Source organism: Calliphora vicina, chromosome 2, assembly GCF_958450345.1.
Source record: "Calliphora vicina chromosome 2, idCalVici1.1, whole genome shotgun sequence".
In the NCBI taxonomy this organism is placed as follows: Eukaryota; Metazoa; Arthropoda; class Insecta; order Diptera; family Calliphoridae; genus Calliphora; species Calliphora vicina.
The window spans coordinates 10,649,085-10,669,941 of NC_088781.1; the positions used below are offsets into that span (position 1 = coordinate 10,649,085).

At 30.3% G+C, this 20,857-nt stretch overlaps 1 protein-coding gene across 1 annotated transcript in view; it reads left to right on the forward strand.

The window, feature by feature from the left end:
• Window positions 1–421: 421 nt before the first annotated feature.
• Window positions 422–20,857, forward strand: part of chm (chameau) — a 39,528-nt gene continuing 19,092 nt past the window's right edge. The window contains exons 1-3 of the mRNA XM_065499605.1: window positions 422–2,243; window positions 2,305–2,677; window positions 17,443–17,530. Coding sequence (XP_065355677.1) covers window positions 478–2,243; window positions 2,305–2,677; window positions 17,443–17,530 — 2,227 coding nt within the window. The 5' untranslated portion in view covers window positions 422–477. The remainder of the gene's footprint in view (window positions 2,244–2,304; window positions 2,678–17,442; window positions 17,531–20,857) is intronic.

Below are 20,857 nucleotides of genomic sequence, written 5' to 3' on the forward strand. Positions count from 1 at the left end.
AAAGGAAACTTTATTAATTTTCTTCTCTCGACAAAATGTCCAAATTTTTTTTGTTGGGAGAAAAAATAATCTCTGCTCCATAAAATTGATTTAAATCTATCACTTCACACAAACACATGCGATTCTTATGCGTATGATAACCAGAACTACTGCAGTAATCTTCATATACTTATAGCAATTTTACATTGGTCGCTTGACTGCCGACTTTCAAAATATATTACGCTGCCGTGAAAGTGCAGTTTGATGAAACAAAAAAATCTACTACTATTAAAATCCACCGAGTGTTGCTTTCTACAAACGTACAAGTTTTTACAACTGCGATTGATTGTTTAGAAAAGGACACAAAAAGAAAACAAAACAGAGAAAAAAAGCTGAAAATTTTTATCATTCACATTAAATGAAAAATTATTGAAAAAGTTTAATTACAATTTATGCTAAATTAATTTAAAACGTTAACAGTGTCCAACAACAAGTAAAATGAATTCTAGTCGTTCTACGTCTACATCATCGTCTGGTAGTTCAACAAGCAGCGGAAGTTCAAGCTGCACAGATAGTGGATCGTCTTCTACAGATTCAGAAAGTACAACTTCAAGCGATGCTAAACCTTTAAATTCGTCCCGAGGAAATGATAACAACAAAAATAAGCCACAAGTAACAACTAGAAGAAAAAGCTCTGAAAGTAAGACAAACCAACAAAAGACGGCTGCTGATACTGAAAAGAGCACAAAAATTAACACAGCCGCCAATAGCACAGCGGTACAAAAGCAACCTACAAAAAATATTGCTTACTCCAGCGACGATGATACACCGCCTACGAAAAAGCCACTTAAAAGGCTATCGACGGCATCTACGGCACAGCCAAGTCAAAGGAGACGATCATCAGGGGGATTTGCTTTGACAGCGTCCAAGTTACAAAAGGCGCAGTCTGAGACAGCGGCTTCAGGCATAGAGGTAACAAGTGAAACTAAATCTGCAAAGACAAATGAGAATGAGAAAGAAAAAGAAAAACAAACGGTTTTGCCATTAGGTACAGATCCAGAAGTTGTTGCAAAATCGAATGCGACAACCCCCATAAAAAAGACAAAACAAGAAACACAAACCAAGGCAATAGCCAAGAACACAAATTCAATCACCGATGTCTCCGATCAGCCAAGTGCTAAAGTAAAACAAATTCAAAATAAGCGAAACAGTGGACCCTCTCAACCCATAAGAGCTGTGGCTGCTGCATCAATTGCAAGAAAAAAATGTTCAGATGAATCTGAATACGATAGTATTTCCGGCTCTGAAGATGAATCTTCAAGTAGTAGTAGCGAAACTGATAGTAGCGAAAATAGTTCATATAATTCCAAGGGCGAAAAAGGTGGTGGCGAAGTGGGTGGTGTGGGTGGTAAACGACGTCCGAAGAACAGACATTCTGAATCAGGTGCTAAAAAAAGGAATGAATTTTCGTTTTCGGAAGGAGGACAGAGTCCACCGAAGAATAATATCAGAAATCGAAAACTTACTCGATCCCTAAGTACAAGACGAAATAGTAAGCCACTAGTTAAAACTTCAGCTGGGGCAAGCCAACAAGAACTTGGTTCTGACTCTGACTCAGAAGCTATTAATGGCACGGTGGGAGATATGAAACGATCACTCTGCAAGAGCCCTGCCAAAAAATCCTACATTGGTCTTGGCCCCGCGACATTAACCAAATGCAGTGTAAAAAAGGAAATAAGTAACAATGGTTTTCCAAGCCTGTCACGAGCGCCCACACCACCTCAATTGGAAAAGAGATGTCCTGTTGATGGTTGTGATTCCTCTGGTCATCTGAGCGGAAATTTGGATCGTCATTTTCTTCCTGAAGCTTGTCCTATATATCACAACATGTCTGTTTCTGAATGCAAAGACAGAGCTAATGAACGCAAGTTGCGGGCCGAGACCAACTGCAAACCTTCAACAACCTCAAATCACTTGGATCATAAGTCAGGACCGCAATCATCTTCGAAATACCTACAAACAGTTGAACAAAAGGAATTTTATAGTAAAATGAAAGAGTCAAGAGCTCGCTTCAAACCCATTGCAGAAGTTGTAAATTGCGACAAAGTTAAATTGGAAAAGGACTGTAACGATGAAGATCGTGAGCCCAGTTTAATTGGTTTGGTACCCGACTATGATTTGCAATTGTTTCGAGATGCCCAGGCTTTAGCTAGTGAACAAATTGAGGACGAAGTTAAAGATTTGCCTATTGGCAAAGGCATAAAGTAAGATTTTTCGTTAGAATTGTAGAATTGTTTATTAATGTAAATTTTAATATATTTTTAGATACATCACAATGGGAAAATATAAAATGAAAGTATGGTATCAGTCTCCCTATCCTGAAGACGTTTCCAGGCTTCCCCAAATGTATATTTGTGAGTTTTGTTTACGTTATCAAAAATCCGAAACTGGCATTAAGCGTCACGCTCAGAAATGCGTTTGGCGACATCCTCCTGGTGATGAAATTTATCGCAAAGGCAAATTACAAGTGTGGCAAGTAGATGGTAAACGCCATAAGCAGTATTGCCAGCACTTGTGCTTGTTGGCGAAATTTTTTTTGGATCACAAAACTTTATACTATGATGTGGAACCATTTCTCTTTTATATCATGACCTTGGCTGATGTTGATGGTTGTCATACTGTGGGCTATTTTAGTAAGGTAGGTATTGATAAAAATTAATATGTGATACAAAATTCCATTGATGATTCCGAGTTAAAAATTTGTAACGGATTGATATTTAAAATTCTATTTGTTTTCACTATGGGTATAAATTAAAGCTTAAACAGATCATTAAAAATTATTAAGAACAATTGTGTAATTTGTTCGCGGTTGTTTAAAAAGTTCATCCGGAAATGTTTGGAATTCATTTATCGAAAAGATTCGAAACCGTATTTAAAATCAATAGCAAAATATTCTAAAATGTTATCGGATATTTTTAAAACTAATGTACAATGCCGAATCTATTTAAAGAAAACCATGAAATCATTTTATTTCTTTATAATCGTGGTTTTTTAATGTAAAACCATGTTAGAGAAATTGTTTTTTTTTTTTTTTACAGAAAAACACATTTTTTAAGAAATATTGAGGGTATTCATTTCAAAAAATGGGAAATTATAATTTGATTTGTTTTCACTTTTAACAAACAAAAACAAAAAATCAAAAAAAAAAGTTGTATTTTTTTGTGGAATTTTGTTCAAGTTTTTGTTGTGTAGAAGTGTAAAAAATCAGAGTGTAATTTTTCAATAACATCCGCAGTTTCGAAAACATGTTTATTCCTTTTGTAAAACAACATTACAAATACCTTCTCTGATATAATTTGAACATTGGTTTTTAACAATTTAGCTTAAAGAGCGTTGAAAATAAATATTAAATTATTTGTTTCAATTTAAATTGTGGAATTAAGAATATGTAATTTTTTTTTTATTGTGAATTTTTCTAAAATGTTTGATTTTTTTTTGTAAAAGTGTCGAGTTTTTAATTTTTTAGATTTTTTGAAAATGTATGATTTTTTTTTTTAAATTGTAGATTTTTTGTGATATTGGAAATTTTACATTCAATGATTTATTACCTTTGCAAAAAATAAATAAATTATCAAAATCTCAGCTTGATTATTTCTTTGTATTATTCGTTTATGTTTGTTCTCTAAATCACTCTCTCAGAGCTTGTTTCTTACTTGTCAGTTAAACGTAGGTTAACACGCTGTTATATTAAACCTGAAACAAGTTTAGCCGGGATTTAACAATGATTGTGTTACTCGCTAATGGATTAATTGCTTTAGCATTGCCTACTTTTCTGTCAATTCACATGTGCATTCCTCTAAATTTTCCATATAAATATGGCAATATTTTAAATTTTATAAGAAAAAGTAAACGCGTACATAACTTTTTTGTAAATTTTAACTTTGTAAAAGAAAAAGTGACATTAAAGTATATAAAATATGTATATGGGGGATTTCATGTCAAGTGAACCAACTTTTGAAATCGATGTCTTCCGATCGGGATGAAATTTGCACCAAGGTTAGCTCTATTGGATAGTAACTCAGACACAATTTTTCAACAACATCGGTCGAGAACTCTCTGAGTTATAGGGGGTAAAATTTTGACAATTTGGTCAAACAGGGGTTTTTTCTTATCCATGTAACTTATTACCTATTGTTCTTAGCAAAATGTGTTCCAAATAGTATAGATAGCTATTTCTTCGATCTTTCGAAAAAAAATATTTAAAAAAAAAAATAAAAAATTTTTAATATTTTTTTTCCGAAATCAAAAACTTTTTTGACTTTTTTTTAAAATACGCTATTTTTTTTTATTTTTTTTTTTTTCTTAAAATAAAGTTTAGATATTTTCCTTGAACACCTACTTGGTCGCTTAGTGGGATGCGAGTGGGATATCTATCAAAATAAATATTTTGTAACTCAAAACATAAAATTTTTGACTTTTTTTGCAAAATCAAAAACTTTGTTGACTTTTTTTTTTCAAAATGGACCCTTTTTTAATATTTTTTTTTAGGTCAAACAAAAGCTTAGATATTATCCTTGAAGACCCTTTTGGTCGCTTAGTGGGATGCGAGTGGGATATCTATCAAAATAAATATTTTTTAACTCAAGACTTACAATTTTTGACTTTTTTTTTTGCAAATACGATTTTTTTTCCAAATGGGCCCTTTTTTTAAAATTTTTTTTGTAGTCAAAAGAAAGCTTAGGTCCATTCCTTTAAGATATTTTTAGTCCCTTAGTGGGATGCGAGTAGGATATCTATCAAAATAAATATTTTGTAACGCAAGACATACAATTTTTTAATTTTTTTTTGCAAAATCAAAATTTTTTTCCAATATGGGACTTTTTTTTAAAAATTTTTTTTGCTCAAAAGAAAGCTTAGGTCTTTTCCTTTAAGATATTTTTAGTCCCTTAGTGGGATGCGAGTGGGATATCTATCAAAATAAATGTTTTAACACAAAAATTGTATGTCTTGAGTTACAAAACATTTATTTTGATATATATCCCACTCGCATCCCACTAAGCGATCAAAACCATCTTAAAGGAATAGGCCTAAGCTTTCTTTATAGCAAAAAAAAAATTACAAAAAGGGCCCATTTTAAAAAAAAGTCAAAAAAGTTTTTGATTTTGCCAAAAAATCAAAAATTGTATATCTTGAGTTACAAAATATTTATTTTGATAGATATCCCACTCGTATCCCACTAAGGGACTTAAAATATCTTAAAGGAATGGACCTAAGCTTTCTTTTGACTAAAAAAAAATTTTTAAAAAAGGGCCCATTTTGAAAAAAAATTCGAATTTGCAAAAAAAAAGTCAATAATTGAATGTCTTGAGTTACAACATTTTTATTTTAATAGATATCCTACTCACATCTTCCTAAGTGACAAAATAGGTCTTAAAGGAAAAGACCTAAGCTTTCTTTTGAGCAAAAAAAAATTTTAAAAAAAAGTCCCATATTGGAAAAAAATTTCGATTTTGCAAAAAAAAATTAAAAAATTGTATGTCTTGCGTTACAAAATATTTATTTTGATAGATATCCCACTCGCATCCCACTAAGGGACTAAAAATATCTTAAAGGAATGGACCTAGGCTTTCTTTTGAGCAAAAAAAAAAAATTAAAAAAGGGCCCATATTGGAAAAAAATTTTGATTTTGCAAAAAAAAATTAAAAAATTGTATGTCTTGCGTTACAAAATATTTATTTTGATAGATATCCTACTCGCATCCCACTAAGGGACTAAAAATATCTTAAAGGAATGGACCTAAGCTTTCTTTTGACTACAAAAAAAATTTTAAAAAAAGGGCCCATTTGGAAAAAAAATCGTATTTGCAAAAAAAAAAGTCAAAAATTGTAAGTCTTGAGTTAAAAAATATTTATTTTGATAGATATCCCACTCGCATCCCACTAAGCGACCAAAAGGGTCTTCAAGGATAATATCTAAGCTTTTGTTTGACCTAAAAAAAAATATTAAAAAAGGGTCCATTTTGAAAAAAAAAAGTCAACAAAGTTTTTGATTTTGCAAAAAAAGTCAAAAATTTTATGTTTTGAGTTACAAAATATTTATTTTGATAGATATCCCACTCGCATCCCACTAAGCGACCAAGTAGGTGTTCAAGGAAAATATCTAAACTTTATTTTAAGAAAAAAAAAAAAAATAAAAAAAAATAGCGTATTTTAAAAAAAAGTCAAAAAAGTTTTTGATTTCGGAAAAAAAATATTAAAAATTTTTTATTTTTTTTTTTAAATATTTTTTTTCGAAAGATCGAAGAAATAGCTATCTATACTATTTGGAACACATTTTGCTAAGAACAATAGGTAATAAGTTACATGGATAAGAAAAAACCCCTGTTTGACCAAATTGTCAAAATTTTACCCCCTATAACTCAGAGAGTTCTCGACCGATGTTGTTGAAAAATTGTGTCTGAGTTACTATCCAATAGAGCTAACCTTGGTGCAAATTTCATCCCGATCGGAAGACATCGATTTCAAAAGTTGGTTCACTTGACATGAAATCCCCCATATATTAAAAATTATATTGATGTTAATAAAGCAAATCAAAACAAAGAGCTGCATTGTTTATTTAATTTTCAGTTGTATGAGCATTTTATACTTAGGTTTAACTTACCAATGATTCTCAGTTATACCTTTATTATATACTAAATAAACAATAAGTGAGAAACTCAATTTTTAGTTTAATCTAGGTTTAAACGAAGAATGTAGAATCAGCTTTATCCCAGAAACTAGCTCTCAGTGATGTAACACAAAAAACGATTTTACCATTGAAATGGAGTTGTTGTTGTTAACGGCATTTAAAAAATTATTGTGTAAATTGCAATCAATTGGGGGAGTGCAAGCACTTCAGCAATATAATTTGCATATGAAACAAGTCAGAGAGCGATATTCGGCTGTGCCGAATCTTATATACAATTCACCAAATTATACTTCAAAATAAAATTTTTTTCGAATTGTTTTTTTTTGAAATTATTTAATTTAAAAAAATGTTTTTTTTGTTTTTTCAATTTTTTTAAATATTTAGTTTCGTGTTCGGTTTTAACTGAAACCGAAACCGCAGTTTTTCAAGGCCTAAAACCGAAACCGACAATTATTCTTCGGTTTTTTAGTTATAATCTATTTTTACTTATTTCTAATTTTAGAAATAAAAAACAAACTTTTTCATCCAATGATTCATCAAATTTCTCTAAAAACAGATCGGTAAAAATATCTTATGATTTCTTTATATTTTTTAAATTGTATTACTATAATTGCTTCAGATGATGTAGCAGGCTACCTTTCGCAGGCTAGGCAATGAAACCTGTTAATAAAGAATGACACAAACTCATTTAAAAATTTGATCATACGAATATTTGCTCACTATTAAACTTCAAATGACTGTTTATTTATTTAATTTAAAAAAAATAATGCAAACATTTTGTAACAAAGACTTAGTTGTTTGAAATATCTGATAAAAGTATGGAGTACTTGCTGACTCGGTGCGCTTCGCGAACCCAATTGGAAGAAAGAAATAGTACTATTAAGTGAATTAATACTAATTCAGGTAAAAAATGTCTCTAGTTTCATGTTTATTGATTCATTGTAATGTAAATTCTAGCTCATTCGAAACGTATTATTAGAATAAAAAAAGTACCATAAAGACCCACATTTTGTATTCCTAATCAGCATAATGATTCTGGGTCCATTATTATAGAAAATGCTAAAGAAAGGTACCACTAAAATCTCCTTTTGTGAATTCTAACTCATTCAGAATCAAGTGGCAGTGAACTATATGAGGTTCACAAGTGAGTTTGATTGGCATTTTTGTCATTTACTTTTAACCTGCAACGCCATATAGTAATAAAATGTGTAAACATTGTAGAAGAAGGTCCACAGAATCTAATATACCCACTTCGGAATTAAAACTATGTGTTTTCACCTAGAAATTCATTAAATTTTTTTAAAATTTAACAAAATGTCAATAAAAATAAATTAATAAAATAAATTATAAAACAGTGATGTTTATTTTATCACAGAATATTCGTCATTCGAATACTTTTAATAATAATTGAAATAAAATATATAAAAAAGTTTGTACATTTTAGCATAATATAAATTTAATAAAATAAGATATACATTTTGTATGTAAAAAGTAGTTGTTATCTTCAAAAATGTATTATTACTAAAAACAATTAATGAAAAAAAGAAAATTAACGAATATTTTATCCTAATTGAAAGCAACACTAACAACAAAAAAGGGGAAATAAATGAGAAGCATTGCCAGATTGGACAAAAATCAGTACATTAGTTATTGTGCCTTTATCAAACTTTTATGAATACAATACTTTTATAAATGGTTTTTAAAGCTAAAGTGTTCGTTAACAAAATTGTGTTTTAAATCTACAATAAGGTTTTTTTATGCATATAGCCGTTAATACTTAACAAATTATCTTAAAACCGAAACCGATCGGTTTTTCAATTTTTTAAAACCGAAACTGCGGTTTTGAAATTCTTTGGTTTTTTGAAAACTCTAGAAAATTATATTGTGGAAATTACAAACGGAATGACAAACTTATATATACCCTTCTCACGAAAGTGAAAGGTACAAAAATAATTTGGGAATTTAGCGTAAAAACAATTGTTTATATTTTTGTTAAGTTTCATCAAAATATACAACATTTCGCTATCTTTCCAAGAGAAATTCCAAATTTGAAACATTTGAACTTTGACCTTCACGATTTAAGGTTTAATGTTTCCCAATTTTAGTAAAACTTTCAGAGCATATATAGAATTACCTGGACTATAATATTCTGAATAGGTTTTACTTAAAATTCATAACAGTAAGGAAATAAATCTCATTCGCCAAATAATTGGTTTTCCTAGAAAATTTCAGAATTTAAATCGCAGGTACGGAAAAACTATAACAGATATTTTCATATTTTTATTTTCTATTATATTCTCAATAAATCCCAATGAGATGATCAAAAAATTCTGAAATTTGTTTAACAGAATTTTTAAAAATTTGAAAATGGAGGTTTGAAACTGCCGTAAAAAAATTTATTTTTTTGGTCATACCTGCGAATAGATTAACGGTATCCTACGAAGACAAAAACTCTTATACAAGTAAATATGGATATATTTTAAGTAATAATGAGCTATTATTTTAATATTTATCAAAACATATTAATTTTGTTCCTACATTTCTTGTTCTGGTTGCCTGAAACACATTAATGGCCTGGCGAATTTTTAATAACTTTAACAGTTTTTGACCAATTTCTGTTTTTTATATCTCATTAGAACGACAATTACGTACACATTTCTATTATTTTAAATTAAATTGCAAAAGTAATTGTTTAATGGCAAAATTTTCCCCTTGTAAATGCATCTCAAAACTTCAGAGGGCTTGCGGCACGTCTTAACCCCAATCGATTTACCTAAAATGTTTGCAGGATGATTTTTTTTTACTAATTTTCACCAAACTAGGGGGCCAAAATCCAACTTTCGTTTATTAAGGGCCACCCTAATATACATACATATCGACCAAAATATGCTAGTTTGCCAATCTGTAGGGATTTCATAAGTTATTGCTAACAGGTAATCCGGTATGTTTCGCTACAAAGATCATGAACAGACACAATAAACATTGTTTTTATTGAATACCCTACGAAATATTAAAATTGAAATACTGCAGTAGCCCGATTCAAATGATAGTAGAAAAATTGACTTTTCTAACGCATTTATAACTTTACGATTTGTTCTCATTCAAACATCTAATGTTCTCACGTACTCATTTACTAATAGAATAGGATTTTTTTTTATATTTTAGATTTTATGTTCTTGACCATACCCAAAATATTCGATTAACATACAAAGTAAGAGTTAAGTAGTATAGTCTGAAGTGTAGACTGAGTACTTTTGTTTTGTCTGCGTGTTTTATTAATATTTTTCTTGCTGCTGCTCCTGTTGTTGAGTTTTTTTTTGTTGTTGTTAAACTGTCTGCTTTCTATATAAATACATATATACATATTTAAGTGTGTATGTATGTATGAATACATAAAAAAGAATATACATACATATATATCCATGTATGTATATGTAGTATATAGCTTACACTTCCCAAAAATACAACAAAATCTTTTGTTTCAAGTACTTTAACCTAACTGCCAACAGCTGCATACTACAATATATATAAACTTGCTGTAGGACTTGCGGATACAGCAAACTGGATATATATTTTTTTTCGTGTTGCCAAAAAATAATAAAAAAAAGGTACAATATAATGAAAAAAGAAGAAAAGTATGCAGACGAAAAAATAAGGTAGGGCAGGGCAATGTAGTGTAATGTAATGCGGCCCTCAAAGGGACGATGCCGTCAAAAACAATGAAAGAATAAACGATATAGAACAGACTGGGTTTGTGTTACAAATTGCGCATGTCGTGCCGTTGACTCTTACAAATTCTACTTCCTCTATCCCAAATGCAATAAGCTGTTTTAAACTGTCTAGGATTTTTCACTTTTTTTATTATTATTTTTTTTTTAAAATAGTGTTACCTTAAATAAGTAACACGAAATTTTTAACTTATCCTTTGTGTATGTTGTTACAAATAGGCTTGAATATACGGCAATTACATACAATTATATGATTCTTATACTTTTATATTTATACATATGTTGTTTGTAATTTCATATATTGAAAGCATAGCCCGTACATACTACACATATTTATCAATTGTTTCCTTTTAGTTTTTTACGATTTTTTTTAAATATATTTGTTCACTAATAAGTTAACAATTTTTGGCAGACACATAAAAGTTGGAAAGCGATGGCAGTAGATTTTATGTCTCTTGCAAAAGTTGTAGTAGTAGTTTGACGATAGATGATTGTGCGTAGTCGTCGTTTGCTCTTTGCAACTGCAGCGTAATGAGGTCATGAACCTGGTTATGATATTTTGGGGTATGCAAACAATAATGACTATATAAGTACACTTTTCAAAGATCTACACATTTTTTGTTAAAAAAATTTTGGTTACACGTGATTTATTTGATCTAAAGTTGGCACTTTTTAAGGGAAAATCTCAGCACAATTTGTTAATTATTTTTTCTATAGATTTTCTTTTATTTTTAAGATCTACAATTAAATTAAATACCAACTTAGACGTGCTGAAAATTTAAAAATTCATTTTGGGTTAATATTTTAATTAAATCGTGGTGTTCCAAGTTGTATCGTAGTCGTCGATAATTGTTGGGTGTAGTTAAAAATCTCTAGAAAACATCAAACGTCAATAAAAACAACTTCATCATCATCGGTCCTATTGAAATATTTGAATTAAAACAATCCAGTACTCCGAGATAAACCAATCAATCACATGGATAAAAACACTAAGAGCTAGTTTCATACTTGTCAGTTAAACATAGCTTAACACGCTGTTATATTAAAACAGAAACATATTTTGCCGGAATTTCTAGTTTCTCACTAGTGGATTAATTTTGTTAGCATTGCCATACTTTTCAGTCAAATCACATGTGCATTCCTCAAAATTTTTCATATAAATATGGCAATACTTTAAATTTTATAAGAAGAATTAAAAGTAAATTTTAACTTTGTAAAAGTTATAAAATGTAAATGTATAAAATGTATATTAAAAATTATATTGATGTTAATAAAGCAAATCAAAACAAAGAGATGCTGTACTGAATTGTTTATTTTATTTTTCATATTTTTGTGCTTTGGTATTTTATACTTAGGTTTAACTCACCAATGATGCTAAGTTAAACCTAGATTACATATATAGCATAAAAACAATTGGTCAATTCACAAGGTCTCTTATCTGTCATATTGTCATAATGCCCTAATATATCACGACTCCGCAGCTCGGCTTAACCGACTCTTAGGCATTCGACGCAGGTCTCTGCTGGTTGGTTACGATAACACAATAAACATAGCATACAGAGTAGTATTATTTTAGGACAACAATAAAAACCATTGTGAAATATTAGTACATTATGACAATATGACATGATAATACACCTTGTGAATTGACCAAATAAGTAAGAAACACAATTTTAGTTTAATTTAGGTTTAAACGAAGAATGATGATGTTGACATATACTAGCTCTAAATCCTCCAACGTCCATCTCCGGGACGTACAAAATTTAGCAGCTTGACTTTATATCTCGCCAGTCAGGTGCCATGATGACTAATAAATGCGGGATTTACAATAGATGGCGTATCTTTCGAACGCGGTTTTTTGTTTTCAATAACTTATATGTCATTTTGAAGGGTACACATACGTCATTTATTCTCACATAGTTATTGATCATTCGAAAATGTCGAATTTTGTGCCAACAAAGCGTCATATGCTTTACTTCTTTAACCTATTAGTCACCAAAGCTTATGGTAAATGTGTTCCATTGGTTTCAACGTGGGTGAGATGTTTGTTCGGTTCAGAAGTGGTTATCGCCCAGGCCAGCCAAAAAAGTTTGAAGACTTGGAGGCATTACTCCATGAAGATTGTTGTCAAACTTAACAAGAGCTTGCAAAATCGTTGCGAGCTAAACGTTTGCAAGCAGCAGGGTTCATCCAAAAGCAGGGAAATTGGGTAGCATACGAATTGAAGCTGAGAGACCTTGAAAGACGATTTTGTATGTCTGTAATGCTTTTGTATGTCTGTAATGCTGCTATAAAAGAAAATCCTTTTTGCACCGAATCATTACTTACTATGAAAAATGGTTCCATTATGATAACCCGAGGCGTAATATATCGTAGCCGAAACGACACCAAAGACAAATATCCCTGGCGCTTAGGTAATGCTTGTATTTGGTGGGAGCAAAAGGGTTCCAGCAAAAGTGCGACCAGACATGAAACTAATATTCCATCATGACAACACTAGGACACATGTTGCAATACCTATATATAGTCCAGCGCGCTCTCTCTGAGATACGCTTCACTTTGGAACAGAGTATATGATATTAGCTTGATTCGAATCCGTATGTTGCCAGAAGGATTGGAAAAGGTCACAGTTAAGAAAGACCAATACTTTGAACCAATTTATATTGTACAGATGTTTCAAAATAAAAGCTAAAATTTTGAAATAAAGAAAATCCCGCATTTTTTAAGTCATACAGCCAAAACTTAAGTGTCTCTAAGTAATCTATAGTGTAGTCACCGTAAAAGATATTTTGTACTGCACTTTAGAAAGTAGTTATTTTAACCACCAGAAGTAGAGTTATTGGAGGAAGATTTGTTTACAAGCAATTGGTTATTGGACTGTCTATGAGATATGTATTTAATTGACTTTTTGAGGTCAATTAGCACCCGTACATGTTAAAATAACTAGTTATGTAGCTGATCAAGTAACCAGTAAGGTAGCTAGTAAGGTAATTGACTCTATGTAACCGGTATGTGAATCCAATGCGTTGACTACTTTGAACCAGGTATTAGACAGTCTATTAGTAATCTAAGTAGGGTCAATTGACTCCCGCTTTGCATGCGCACATGTTAAAATAACTAGTCAAGTAACAGTTGTCACCATAAATGTTAGGAAAATCGCAAGTGACAGTCGATTGCACTGAGGGAAAAACGAAACCAAAATATAAATGAAAGCGTAATTGTGTTTAATAGCGAATTTGTGTTGATGCAGATGAAGATACAGGCAGTGAGAAGATCACCAAATCCAGTGACGACATACAACTCCAAAAATTCCTGGAAACATATTTGGTCAATTCACAAGGTCTCATGTCATATTGTCATAATGTCCTAATATTTCACAATGGTTTTTATTGTTTTTCAAGTAAAAAGTGTCCTAAAATAATAGTACTCTGTATGCTATGTTTATTGTGTTATCGTAACCAACCAGTAGAGACCTTCGCCGAATGCCTAAGTATCGGTTAAGCCGAGCTGCCGAGTCGAGATATATTAAGACATTATGACAATATGACTAATACGAGACCTTGTGAATTGACCAATTTTATATTTAAGTATTTATTTTTTTGTATTTAAAAATAAATATAAAAAATAAAGAAATTATTAATTATTTTAATTACCAAATCGTACACGAACGGTGTCAAATCGACAACAGATGGTGTCAATTCAGCAACGGAATGGTGTAATTTTTTCGTTGTCAAATTGACACCGTTCGGTTGATACACTATTGACACCGAATGGTGTCAAATCGTAGACGGATGTGTTAATTTTTTCTTAGAACAAATTGGAATTCGTATAAATTAAAGATTTTATTATTGTTGTTAGTAAAATTATTAAAATTGAACGACATTTCATCTGACAACCTATATAGTCTCAGTCTGATCAATGTATGTACCGATTTTCTTTCTTTAGTAAACAATTGGACATTAGAATTCATAATGTTAATTTAATAACACTGGATACAAAGTCGTATCACTGCTATAATATTCACTAACCCATTCTTATATTTGGTCACTATTTTTCCCCAACATGAAACAATATTTAAGCAGAACATGAAACTCATACTTAAAATTTGTATGCGTTCACTTCAAAAGTAACATCTAAAGGTTACTTTTTTTTTCCTAATTACCAAAAATGTTGTGGAATTTTTGTTGAAGACTTAAAGGACAAAAAGTGCTGCCCTCTGTATTTAACAGCAGCAGGGAGTTTTCAAACCATAATGTAAAGCAAAGTGTAAAGCCCTGCTTTTAAACCCCAAAAATATAAAACATCACCTTTGTTATAATATCAGGGAGAGATGCATGCAGTTTTGTATGGGTAGTACCGATTTTCCAACATGTATGTGCATACAAATGTACTTTATTTATATTGTATATATGTATGTACTTTATTTATATTGTATATATTTTTACTATTGCTCTTTGTGTGAAATTTCCTTTATATATTTACACATGATATGTACATATGAACAGATAGATAGATATTCATTCCTACATACATACATACATCCATGTCTAGCAATAACAATAAATGTATAAGTAGAGTATGAACTGAACTATTTTATATAATATACCACTACTACGTTTATTATATAGTTCTGCGTCTACTATTACTATTATATTATTTGTTACTATTGTTGTTCTTTAGAATGCAGATACCGCTCATTGTAAATTTTCCCCTCTTCAAACAATTTAACTATTTTTATTTTTTTCTCTATTATTGCCTTCCATGTCCTCCCGCCTGCCGCCTCATCCATACTCCTTCTCCTACTACGGTGTTTTTTCAACGGATAAAACTATACAAAGATGCTGGCTGTTGTCCTTTAAAGTTTGTGTCTGAGTGTGTCTGTCCCTTTATGTGTCTGCATCCTTGTTTACTATGTACAACTTATGTATATTATTCTGCGCACAATTACAAAAGTTTCTCTGCGTCTATACTATGTTAGGTACACCCAGACATTATTGCCAACGAGATAGATATTAATCTATGGTCATTGAACTCCCAAAAAATACATCATACGTAGTTATATAGTGTGATTGCATCCCAACTCATCAAAGGCATTTTATTTCTTCTTTTTTTTTCGTTTGTTTCTAAATTTAGCAATTGAAAAAAAAAATTGTCTAGAAAAAATTATTTTTTTTTGCAATTTTTCGTAGTAAACTAAAATTTTTGGAAAAAATTATAGAAATAAAATTTTGCGATATTTATATAACTGCAATTTACATATATTACTATATTTTTGTTATAAATTTAGAAAATTCCGGGGACCAAAAACTTTATATATAGTAAATTTTTGAGCTCACAACATAATTTTCTTTTATGAAAAAATTAAATTTTTCTCAACTTTTAAAGCAATTGTACATTATAATTCATTCTAAATGCTTTCCAAATTTCGAATAATTTCTTCGGTACTGAAAAATATCATCCAAAACCGTTTTAAAAATGAGCTGAAATTTAAATATTTCACTTCAATTTAGATTTAATTTACATATAAATATACCCATTCCCATTTCTAAAATTACTAGTTCTTAAACGATTGTAACCAGAACCACTTCAGATTCATTGATAACATTAATAGAACTAGTGATATCGCTACTCTTTCCAGAACCTGTTCTGCAGAACAATATTGAGATTCTTAAAAAATTCTATACAGTTTTATAGAAACTGGTTACATCCGCATTCTAAAGAATTGTTATGGAACCATTAATACATTTATACAAGTTCCAAGTACGACAATTTAGAACAAAAAACAATGATGGAAGAACTAGATCTAGTTATTTATCGCTTCTATAGAAATAGCACCGAAGGTAAAAATTTCAAGTAAGAATAATTGATAAGAGAGCTGGTGCCAGAACCATTCCACGGAAGGGGTATTTTCAACGCCAGAAGTTGTATGAAAAACGGATGTGTATTTTGGATTGAAGTATTTTTTCCAACTAATTTCCTTTTTTTTACTTTTTGGTACTTAAATAAATTAAATCACACCGACTCATAGATAGAAAACATTTGACATTAATGACAACTGAACTGGCATTTTTTTGCTTAGCAATAATTGCTCATGCAATCTTTGCGCAATGGATTACTATATTTGCGGTCTATACATCGCAAATTGTATGGAATAAATATTGTTTTTTGGAGACCTAGGATTACGAAAACCATTTAAAATATCTTCCACAATGAATTAACAATCACCCCTATCGTGAAAAACATGTGAAAATTGCTATCGTGATATTCCCCTGAACTTTTCATTCACAATAGTTGATTTTGTTCGTAACAGCAGTTTATTGTTTACAAAATTGCATCTAAAAATTTCCCATGTTGTGGAATTTTTTCACGTGAACAAAGTTCATGAACGAAAAATGGGAAAAGGGAACACATTTCATGTGAAATATTCACCCCTATCGGCAATAACATGTGAAATGATGAACTTTACATTCACAATATTTGATTTTGTTCGTAACAGCTGTTTATTGTTTACAAAATTCCATCTAAAAATTTCACAACAAGTGGAATTTTTTTCACGTGAACAAAGTTGATGAACGAAAAAAGGAAAAGGGAAAATATTTCATGTGAAATGTTGATTCGCGATAAGGGTGATTAATTTGCGATAGGGGTGAATAAATGTGTTTCACCAATGAAAAAACGTAGTCGATTCATCAAATGAAGAATCGAATTTTTTAATAATCGCATAAATACATGACCTCCTGATGTAAAAATCATGCAATAAAGTAAAATTTATTTTACATTTTTTCTTTTTTTATATAAAAACTTTACGGTTTTTTGGGGGGATTTCCTTTCCTCCTGGATCCGCACCTGCATTAGAGTGGAATTGATTATTGTATTATTACTTTAAAGTTTTACCCGCATATTTATAAATATTTTTTAAATTTATCAAAAGTTTAGAACACTAATTGTGTGCATTAATTTTATTTTATAAAAATTTGATAAATTTAAAAATTATTTATGTAATATATGTTCTTTTTTAATTTAACGCAATTTATTTCTACAATTTCAGGAAAAAAATTCGTTTTATAACGTGTCTTGTATTCTAACGCTGCCCCCATATCAAAGAAAAGGCTACGGAAGATTGTTGATTGATTTTAGTAAGTATAGTTGATTAATATAAACTAACCCGTTTACTAAACATTAAAAGTTTAAAAAAATAGTTTATTTTTAATTTATCACCCAAATATGTAAACAAAATTTAACTTTCTTTTTAATTTTTTTTTTAAAAATATTTTTTAAATTTATTGTTGAAAAAAAAAATCGGGTTAAAAAATTTTGGGTCCCAATTTTAATCCATTGTAGATTATACTTATATACATCTATGGACATATAAATGGCACATTTTACCACAAGTTCTTTCTTATGCTACTATATCGTAAATACTATTAACAAACAACAAATTTTAGGTTTTTTGCAAAATTTTATTACTTATCTTTAAAATTAATGTAAACAAAAATTTAAATTCATTAATTTAAAACAATTAAGAGAGCTATATTTGGCTGTGCCGAATCTTATATACCCTTCACCAAATTATACTTCAAAATAAAAAAATTAAATATTTTTAGGTGAACAAAACTATTTTTTTCAGTTTTTTAATTTTTTGGAAAAAAAAATTGTTTGAATTGTTTTTTTTAAATTTTTTAAATTTACAATTTTTTTTTAAATTTAAAAAAAAAAATTTTTGGTGAAAAAAAATTTCGGGTTAAAAATATTTTTTCTGATTTTGACCCATTGTAGGTCCAACTTACTATGGTCTTATATACGTCGTTGCAAAGGTCTTTGAAATATCTATAATTAGATATCCATATTGTATATATTAATGACTTAGTAATCCAGATATAGGTCAAAAATCGAGGTTGTCCTGGTTTTTTCCTCATATCTCAGCCATTTGTGGACCGATTTTGCTGATTTTAAATAGCAAACTTCTCGAAAGCATGTCTGAGAGAATTATTGAAGATTTGGATACAGAAGATATCAGGGGTCTTTAGAAAATTGATTTCAACAGACAGACGGACGTGGCTTAATCGACACCGCTATCTATAAAGATCCAGGATATATATAGTTTATAGGGTCGGAAATGAAAAATGTAGAAATTACAAACGGAATTTGTAATAAAAATGTGAAGGGTATAAAAAATCTTTATTAAGAAAAAAAAAAAAAACACCACTGAAATCAGCTGGACACATAAATGGCACAATTTTTAAAAAAGAGAAAAAAATCATTTTAATATTGCATTTGTTGGTTTTTTGGTATGTACAAATATTTTACTATTAATATTAGTGCTGTAGCCTTTGTTTTGGATAACAGCTTCGCACCTGCGACCCATATTTTTCACTAGTTTTTGGCATTTTGTTTTGGGTATGGCATACCAATTTTTCTGTGCTGCCGACCACAGTTTTTAGCTGTATCAACCTTGACTTCGTTCCATAGGTCATCTATAGGATTTAAGTCAGGGCTCTGGACTGACCAATCAAAAACTTCGATCTTCTCTGCACAAAACCACATCTTTTACTACTTTAGACGAGTGTTTGGGGTCAATATCTTGCATTAATTGGCATGGAATCGAAGGCATATGGCTCCATAGGGTTTATTATAATATCTAAGTACTGAAACTTATCCACTTTGCCATTGATTTTTATAAAGGGACCTGCGCCATGCCAAGAAATCCCAAACCAAAAATATGTCAAAACGATTAGTCTTCGCCAGAACCCATACAAAATCCCATTAGTTTTTGGAAAAACGTGTTATGGAGTGATGGATAGGACCAGATGGCAGAACCTTTGTTCTTCGTCCTTAAGCCTAGTACTCTGTTAATTTTTGCGAAAAATTATGGTTTTTTCATGCGAAAAATTTTATATGCAACAAATGATCAGCTGTTAATTTTAATTTCGTGCGAAAGATGTGCTGGTTATGTTGTTTCGTGTGGAAAAATAAGGTTGCCAAATGTATTTCACATTTTTCCACAATAAGAACAGAGTACTGCATCTGCGAAATTATTTCGCATATATTTCATTCCAAATATTTTATATTTAGTTTAACAGCATTTCGCACGAAATTTTCAACAGAGTACTAAGCTTTTAGGACAAGTGTACAATCCTCGGTTCATTCAGAAGATGGTAAATCGTGGTATTGGTAGCATTAGAGTAAGTTGGGGTAATAAGGTATAGGCGGGTAATGTGGTAAAGCTACTTTTCTTTAAAACTAAGAGCATAGGAGCAACGGTACCAAGCTTAAGAGTTTTATGATCTCAGAAAATTAACATTGGGTGAGTGTATTTCATTCTTGCAGATCATGGAAATAGTCAGTTGTAAAAAATCAGCGAGATCTTGTAGACTTTTTTTGTGATCTGTTAAAAATAATTTTTTTTTTCTAAAATCACGTGTTTTTAACTTCATTAATTTAATTTTAAAGTCAAATGGGAATATTTTGCTATTGAATAAGACATGCAACAATATAGCATATTTAGTGTATATGTTTAATTTTATAATAATTTCAATAAACCACTTGGTCGGCTAATGTGGTATAGCTAAAGAATTTCAAACAAATAATATACCAAAGAAAGGTGAAGTAAGAAAATGGGCAGCGGAAGATTTGAAGAAAGCTATCTGAGCTATTAGAAACAACGAGATGGACATTATTTTCGCATCATTCATTAAATGTCTCCTACGAAGCGAATAATGTATTGAGGATCTTCTGGTAAGCTTAGGCAGCCTATCAGAAATTATCAAATGTAAATTTTCTACTATATAATCAGTAGAGTCCAACTGAAATCGGGTTTTTCAGGCTGAAACCGATTCGAACCTATTATCAACAAACCGCAACTTTGCAAATGTACTTAATTTACGAAAAAATAAATTTAAGAGCAACCTCTTTACATTGTGAACTCCGTTAATATTGTTTTTTCATCTTGAACTGAAAATTTTTTTCGAAGGAAAAGTTTTTACAGGATCTTATTAGGGTATTCAATCGATTAACTGTTAATCGGTTAACCGATTAATTTTGGACGGTTATCTATTCGAATAATTTAAAATTGCCGATTTTCAAATAACAAATAAACCGATTAATTTGTGTCGATTAATCGAAATTCCTTTTTTTTGCACTTTAACATATTTTTTTGTATTTACCCTTCACCTTCGTGAGAAGGGTATATATAAGATTGTTATTCCGTTTGTAATTTCCACAATATAATTTTCCGACCCTATAAAGTATATATATTCTGGATCCTTATAGATAGCGGAGTCGATTAAGCCATGTCCGTCTGTCTGTCCGTCTGTTTGTTGAAATCAATTTTCTGAAGACCCTAGATATGTATCTTCGGGATTCAAATCTTCAATAATTCTGTCAGACATGCTTTCGAGAAGTTTCCTATTTAAAATCAGCAAAATCGGTCCACAAATGGCTGAAATATGTCGAAAAAACCAGGA